We start from the raw sequence: 8,599 nt of genomic DNA on the forward strand, positions 1-8,599 counted from the left end.
AGAAGCTGGAGAGGGTGACGGTTATCTTGGTGGATCCACAGCTCTGGAAGAGTCTGTCAACAGAACAATCTTAACTTGTGTAGCTTAGTTCATAAATAAGAAAGCAATCTGGGGGAAGGTGTTCTGACTGATGGAGAACAAAACTGTAGCAGAAATTTAACGCTGTGTATCAATCTAAACACAACATCTACATGGCAGAACATGGAGGTGGCAGTTCAAGTTGGTATGAACGCCTTATTCATCAGGGACAGGAAAGCTGGTGGGAGCACAATGTTATTTGTATTTGCAATCATATTATTCTCTCTTCTATAAATGGTTCCACCGCTAGAAAAGAAGTAACCTCAAGGGATTAATAAAGTGATTCTGATTCAGAGTTGCTGGGATGGAGCAATACCTCGGGCCGATCTTTGGACAAAAAAAACAAAACAAAACCTGCGAGGGGGTTTACCCTAAAGCAGGACAGTGACCCTAAATATACGACTAGAACTATAAGGGAACAGCTGAGATAAGAGCATATTCATTTGTTGTTTTAAATTGCAAGTTTTTTTTGAGAAGCATCAGTTTTTCTGTCATTTCACAGCACAACTTAAGGCTAATTTATGTTGGTTTATCAAGTCTAACATAGAAACCACTTGCTGTTAATTGACAAAATATAAAAATAAAATCAGGTGGTGTAAATACTTTTTCAATGCTGATCAAAATTTACATCTAAAATATGCCTTAGATGGTTTAAATCCTATGAACGATCATCCAGTTGAGTTGACAAGTTAAGTGAATTATTCTAACCTAAGGGCCTCCTTTCCAGATCATCTTGTTATTAAACCATTTTAGATCTAATGGGAATAGGTGTGTCATACCTGTTCCTGTTTTAAATAGACGTGTAAACTCTCCTCTTTGCAGGCTCAAGTGTCATCTGTACGTCCATTGTCTGCGTAATTATACTGGCTTCTGTCGTCCTGACAAAAGATGATATATGTCTTTTTACCCTTTTTACTGAAGCTGTGGAGGACTCCCTTCATCATGTCCATACTGAGGATACATTATAGCTAACAGTAGACATCAGGCAGTGGAAAACTCCTTTAAAAAAAATCCCCCTAAGGGTAGTTTTGAATCTATACGGTTTAATCTGATCTGGACGCTTTGTGCTTATTGTGTTACCATCTAAAGCTTTTAAAGAGGATCACTTCAGCAACGTGAATAAAATAGGACATCATCCTGACAAGTCAGTACTTTAATTACCAAATATTAAGTCACATTTTAAATGTGCTCTACAACACCTATGAAGTATTTGAGTACATAGAGAATTGTGTCCCATTTTTTATCCATAGATAGATAGATAGATAGATAGATAGATAGATAGATAGATAGATAGATAGATAGATAGATAGATAGATAGATAGATAGATAGATAGATTTTTCATGGCCATGAATTTCAAAGAATTTTTGTAAGCAAGGTTCAATTAGAGCGTAATACATAGAAATACAGAAATAACATAAAAAAATATATATTTGATTGATTTCCTGTTTTTAGAAGTAGTGTCTTCGGTACTTTTATTTTAACTCTTACTCTCTCTCTCTCTCTCTACATATATATATATATATATATATATATATATATATATATATATATATATATATATATATATATATATATATATATATATATATATATATATAAAACTCTTCCTCACCCACCACGGTATTTCAAGGGATCTGCTGTTACCACTCCTTAATTTTGGAGTCACTGCCCCGCGTGCCCCAATGACAACGGGTACCACTGATGCATTGACCTTCCAGTTTTTCTCCAGCTCTTGTCTGAGCCCCTGGTATTTCTCGAGTTTCTCATGTTCCTTTTTTCTGATGTTGCAGATATATATTTATACATATGTATATGGACTGCTCAGTGGCAGTGGGTAGGACTGCTCCTTTGCAGCAAGAAGGTTCCGGGTTTGATTCCTGGCCTGGGGTCTTTCTGCATGGAGTTTGCGTGTTCTCCCTGTGCATACTCTGGCTTCCTCCCACAGTCCAAAAACATGACTGTTAGGTTAATTGGCTTCTCTACATTCTCCTTAGGTAGTCCTAACACAAGTAAAACTATGTTATTAATATTACATTTACATAATCAATAATAATAATAATAATAATAATAATACATTTTATTTGAAAGCGCCTTATCACAACACCCAAGGACACTGTACAGGCAGATAAAATAAAATAAATACCCTTCCTCTCAATAACCATCATCGTTATAAGTTCAATAAAGCAGCAATCAAACAAAAACAACCAGAACATTAACAGTAAAAGCATTAATGATAAATAAAAATTATGAATCATATTTTTATCACTATTACTAAAAAATATATACAAATGGGAAAAAAATGATAAAAATATAATGGATTCAAAAATTAATATCTTTATTGCTCTATATTTGATTTGATTAGTTTCAATGTAAATGTATAAGATGCATAAACTTTTAATTTTCATTCAGTTCATAATTTTATAACACAGCTTATATCATATATCATATAAAAAATGAAATAAAAAAGAATATCAGATTTACATTTAAAAATGTTAAGTAAATTCTACTGAGCACTGCTCAGTCTCTCTAAAATGCCTGGAAAAGGAAGGTAGTAATAAGAGAAGGAAATAACTCTGGAAGAGCTGCAGAGATCATCATCAAGCTCTGATGGGAGAATAATATAACAGGACAACATATGTGGTGCACTCTAGAAAGTTTAGGCAAAGTGATAAGTGTAAAAGGTACTGATTGTTGGGAGCTGGAGAAATCCCATCTTTCTCCAGCAGAGTCCGCCGTGGATCCTCTGAGGGAGCTCCCTGCACAGCTGCAGCTCGTCAAGATCATCAGAGGATCCACTACTTAAGCTGTCTTCAGACCTTGCCTCAACGCCGCAGTGTTGTTCCAGTTGGTCAGCGCTAAAGCCTAGATCCTCTGAGTATCTCCATGACTTTGAATCCAGTCTGGATTCTAACTATATCTCTGTCTTCCAGGAAACCTGTGTCTCCTCTGAGAAAGCTCTGGAAGAGCTAACCTGCCGAGCCGACCCTCTGAGCCAAACCCTGAAGATCCCTCTGAGTAACCTCAAGCAGCTCAGGACTGAGCTGGGACTTCCAAGCCAAGGTCTGTTCTAACAAGACGTGAGACGCTGAAGCAGATAACGGACTCTGCTGATGAACCCTTCTCCAGAACCAACAGTGACTCTCCCAAAGTTAACCTCAAGAACCCTCAAGGTACAATCAGTGAACTTCTGGAAGAAAGACCCTGCCAGCAAACCGCTAACTGTGCTGTCTCTCACGCAGACTCCGGTGAACCAGTATCCAGGCCCCGAACCAGAATCAGTACATTCTGTTTGTTTGTGCTTAATAAACTGTTGAACTCTTCATCCTTGTGTCCGTCAGTGGTGTTCTGCATAACTGGGTCGCCTTCAGTGAACCCATCATGACACTGATGAAGTAAATGTGATAAATGTGAAACTGGGTATCACATAGAATAAGCCATGAAGAGGTCACAGCAAAGGGGCTCTGGTCAGGTGAAGTGTTTGTCTCACACAGAGGTTCTGTACACTCGCCACTTTATTAGGCACGCCTGCCCAACTGTTCATTAATGCTCTTTTCTAATCAGCCAATCACATGGCAGCAGCTCAATGCATTCAGGCATACATGGACGAGCTGCTGCAGTAAAAAAGAAAAATCAAACTCACTGAGGAAAGTTTCCAGTACTTTATTGATTCTGTTTTATTAAGGATTGAAGTAGTTTTGAAGGCAAGAGAGGGTCCAACTCGGTACTAGCAGGGTCCACCTAATAAAGCGGCTGGTGAGTGTGTGGTGGCAGCATCATGCAGTGGGAATACTTTCATTCAATACTGGCAGTGAATTCAGTTTATGGTTGTTTATTAAAACCTACCAAACATAAAAGAAGATTCTATTTAAAACATCAACGTAGAAAATATAAAACACAGAGGAAAACACAACTGACACAAGGCCTGACAGCAAGTTCATCTCTGAGTGACAGGAAAGGTGCTTATGTAACCATAAAAGACAGATATAAATGCCTATATATGTTACACTTTTAAGTACGATTAAGGGTTAAGATTAAAATGTTAAAGCTTTAGTAAAATAGCATTCTGTCCAAAGATTTTTTCAAATGCTAATCATGCTGAGTGCTTTAGTTCTTGCCTCTTAGACAATAATATATTCTTTAAGTAATGTCAAAAATATATATTTTTGCACCGTTACTATGCTATTCTAACTGAGATCAATTTTAAATAAAAGACACAATTTTTTTTTTTTTTTTTTATAAAAGAAATTAAAAATTAAAAAAATCAAGGGATCTGAATACTTGGTAAATCAAATCTGTTTATCGAAATATTATATGGATTACTTACATCTATCGGCATGTTTATTAAAAACAATGAGGGGAGATATATCCGGAAGGAAATGAATGCAATGTGCAAAAGGGAAAACTCAGAGTGCACCTAGGGGCCAAATGTCACACTGGCAGCTTATGAAAATGCTGCCATCCTCTGGTGATGTTCGCCCCCTGATGAACAAATGTCATCCTTGAAAGTCAATCAACGTAAAACAAGAAAAGACAAGAGAGAAAATAATGATAAAAAACAATCCTGAGACAGATCTGATCAATTTGCTGTCCTAAATCCGTCGAATGGTGGCGCAAGTATTTAAAATAAATATATCCAATTGGTTTGGTTCAGGGTTAATACTGGCGTTTAAAATCGTCTTTTGTTTGATTTATTTTAGTAAATTGTTGGTTTTCTCCAGCTGGACTCTTCTGGGCTGCACCACAATCCCCCCCACCTCCCCGTTCACAGCTCCCTCGTCAGGTCTCCCCGGGATCGGTGTTTTGCATCGCTCCTGATTTGCATTTCTCCCTCAGATTTTCCAAGCTGCGGGTCCAGCGGCCGCTTCTTCTTCTTCACGGCTCATTTTTTTGTATCTATACGCGCGCCTCCATTTCCACTGCAACATCCATACGCACAAAGAGGAAGGGAGTAAGGCTAAATAAAGGAATAAAAAAAAGCGTCTGGAATTTTTAAATAATGTCGCCTAAGATTCACGATTGGGAAACGTGAAGATATTTTTTATTCCCTGCTTTATTTTCCCTTTTTTTTTGTTGGTGCGCACCAGCGGATAGACACGTGTCCTCCGGGTAAACAGAAAGGGCTCGGTCGTGCCAGCGGATCGCGGTGTTTTCTTCCATTGTGCTGTTGTTTTTTTGGTTTCCCCTGTGTTTGCTACTGAACCACCGGACTTCAGCTTGAGCTTAAGCTTGGCTGCCATAAATATAACCATAGATATTATCCGTTTTCCTCTGGTGCGCCTTGGTGATTAAGACGCATTTTTGGAGATGTCGGAAGTGCTGCCTTTCAACGAGGAGAAAATGACTCATTATGGAAATGAGGGCGACGAGGAACACCTTTCCTTCACCTGTCGCCTTCAAGACACCAACAACTTCTTCAACGGCTCACAGAACAAGCGTCCGCCGAAACTCGGACAAATTGGCAGGAGCAAACGGGGTAATTATGTAATTCAGTCGTTTATGTTCTCCCTCTATCCCCCCTGCTTATGTGGTGAATGCGCACTTAAGGCTGACCTGCACCATAACTACAGATTCAATTTAGGAGACCGACTCAGCCGCTTCCAGAAATCTGTTGTTTGCATGCATGTGTGCTGCGTTGAATGTTAAATAATTCGCATTGCAACAAGAGTTGGATGCGCACTGCGTTGCCATTCGGATGTTGCTCTACAGAGTTGTGCTTTACGCTTGATATGATTACCTTTTTTATATATATAAATCGGGTCTACTTGACGTTTTTAGTGTGCACGATGCTTTATTCTTAAATCAGTGCATAAAAGTAAATGAAGTTGCACATAAATGCACTCGGTTTCATGCACAACCATGGGAGCCATGGAGAACCTACACCTGTGGGTCTGCAGCGGAGACACGCACACACATGCACATGTGCAGAAGTGCATCAGAAGCGCTATAATTTGAGCGCTGCTGTGTACTCTGGGTTACTCTCGCATGCATGCACGCATCACTTTTGGCTCCTGTAGAGCTGGGCTTTTTTTTTTTTCATGCACTACTTTAAGTTGATGGTGAATTTTTAAGACGCCACACCAAGATGACCCCCACCCCTCCCCTCCCCCCAACGCTCCCACTCCCCATCCTCCTTCTCATTAACTTTCCCTCCCCTGTCATCCACAGTTGTGATCGAGGATGAGAATGGCGACAGTGAGGCGCTGAAAAATGGAACAGAGAAGACTTCAGGGGAGGCTTAGAGCATCCAAAACCCATCAAAAGACAATCCGATTTTTCTTTCTATGGCGATATTTACCAGTTCTAATCCAAAGACACTGTATATAAGCACTTTCTCTCATGTGGCAGCAAGCAAGCACTTCCACACCCTCTTCTTCCCAATCCATCATGACCAGCCAGATGGATGGATGCACAAACGCTTGCCAGGAGATGGAGGAGGCAAAAAAAAAAAAAAAAAAAACGCAAAAAAAAAAAACAAAACAATGGAGACCCCCAGGGGGACCCCCATAACACATATACACAAACACACCCTTGATAACGGGTTTTGCCATAAATCCCATCAGGAGGAGAGGAAACTGGGGGGAGGAGGAGGCGGTGGGGGTGAAGTGAAGGATGGAGGCAATGCTGTCGAAATGCAGAAATCAGGGACAGGCTACAGAGGTAGATCCAATATAATAAACTAAAGCACACACTTCTACTATATCGTATCAATCGAACCTTTCTGCTCTTCGTTTTTTTGACTGAGGGCAGACGAATACCAGAGTTTTGTAAATATGGAAAGGGTAGCCCATATTTTCTTGCACAAAGTGAGAACTGGTAAAGTGGATTCGTTCCGTGCTGAAGACTTCATTTATTCCTAAAAAACCTCGGGCGATATGTCTTTTTTTGGAGTGACGTAAAGCCCGAGGGAGTGTTTCGTTCTTATGTTGTAGATTTCTGGTTTTATTTATTTATTTTTTTATATGTTGAGAAAACCTTTGAGCAAGTGAGATTAATTTTATTTTTCACTTATGGATATTGATGTTGCCTGAGTGTTTTTGTTACCATACTTTGCAGCTATAACCAGTCATTTCTAAACAGTGTTCTCCCCACCTGTTTGTAAGCTTACCCAGGCTTTCACCTGGATTGATTGATACTGTAACTTCACTGTAAACACCCTATTGATAAAAAAAGAGACTATTTATACTGAATTGTGCATTATTGTGTGTGCCAAATCTCATGGGGTTACAAAAAAAAACAGATATTTTTTGTGCTTTATACATTTGCGCATTGATTTTAGTCATTTCCCATGGGTTGCCATTTTTTAGGGCTCTTTTTTCGTAAAAAACTAAGAAAAAAAAACACTTAAAGTACCAACTCATGCATGGCGAATATGAATTCATGCATGCGTGGCAGCAGTTCTGAAACTCTTGTGTAATCTTGAAGCACCTCGTATACAGCTTTGAATGACAGAAACCTCAAGAAACAGTCTTAATTCTCCGTTGTACTGTACGACTCTCGCTGATTTGTACAGTGGCCTAATATCTTGTAATAAAGATTATGATAACGTACTATTTACTGTTAGTGTTGATTGTGGTTTACAATAAGGAATGATGTATTTGATGTTGCTTTTTGTTAAAAAAACAACTAAAAACACTTTTAAATCTGTAGCAAAAAACATGAAATTATAGTTTTGTATCAGAGAGTTAAAGACAGTAGCAGGTAGCTTGGCTTAATTTTTGGACATGTTGCTTGTACAGTTTTTCCTTTCCTAGTTGTTTTGCCTATCCGGCTGCCAAGGAAAGGTAAAGACAGCATTTTTTTTCACTGTGAGAAAGTAGCATCCTACTCTTTGGAGACGGACATGGAAGAGGCAGATTGATGAGCGAATAATCCCGTTGAGAATCTGAGATGCACACTTTGTTCTGCTGAGACAAAGGCGTGCTCAAACAGTTGCACAACAGACTATGATCTCATTATGTGTTACAGTTCTGCGAAAAAAATTTTTTTGGTTTCTTTTCTTTGTGGGGATAATGTACAACACTGCTTCCCAATGCAATAAATGTCTGTTTGCATTAAAAAAACCTGCTTTCTCTCTTTAATCGAGTCCCTCCTCTGAACTCCTCCTCTCCCTGGGATGTCGAGGGCACCCGGGCGTGAGGAACGCTGATGAGACGTGACATTTCCAGCCCTGCCATGGTGACTGAATGATTCATGTTGTGTGACGAGCCCCTGTCAGCACACAGCATCTTCAGCCTGACTCTCTCAGGAACATACATGAAAGCACGCACACGCATCCAGGAGCTCACGTGTCCATTTTCCCGGCCATCTGTGAGAGGAACATTTCGCTAGTTCCCATAACCACCATCATCCCCTCTCCCTTCCCATCCTTACAGACATGAAAGGGGCTGCCTGAGCTGGGTACCATGGTAACAGATGCACCTTGCACTCCATGGGTGCTACACTGAGTTTCAGTACAGAATAGTCTTCCTGGAGCCTTGGCTTGATTTTACTGCTATCTTCAATAGGATGTTCTTCACTCTC

The 8,599-nt window shown here is 39.6% G+C and overlaps 1 protein-coding gene across 1 annotated transcript; it reads left to right on the forward strand.

Annotated features, from left to right (window-relative positions):
* Positions 1-4,811: 4,811 nt before the first annotated feature.
* camk2n1 (calcium/calmodulin dependent protein kinase II inhibitor 1) lies at positions 4,812-8,139 on the forward strand. The gene is made up of 2 exons (XM_038298138.1): positions 4,812-5,552; positions 6,245-8,139. The coding sequence occupies exons 1-2, from the start codon at positions 5,384-5,386 to the stop codon at positions 6,316-6,318; spliced, it is 243 nt and encodes an 80-aa protein (XP_038154066.1). The 5' UTR covers positions 4,812-5,383; the 3' UTR covers positions 6,319-8,139.
* Positions 8,140-8,599: the final 460 nt, after the last annotated feature.

Source organism: Cyprinodon tularosa, unplaced genomic scaffold (assembly GCF_016077235.1).
Source record: "Cyprinodon tularosa strain WSP-4 unplaced genomic scaffold, ASM1607723v1 ctg40, whole genome shotgun sequence".
NCBI lineage: Eukaryota > Metazoa > Chordata > Actinopteri > Cyprinodontiformes > Cyprinodontidae > Cyprinodon > Cyprinodon tularosa.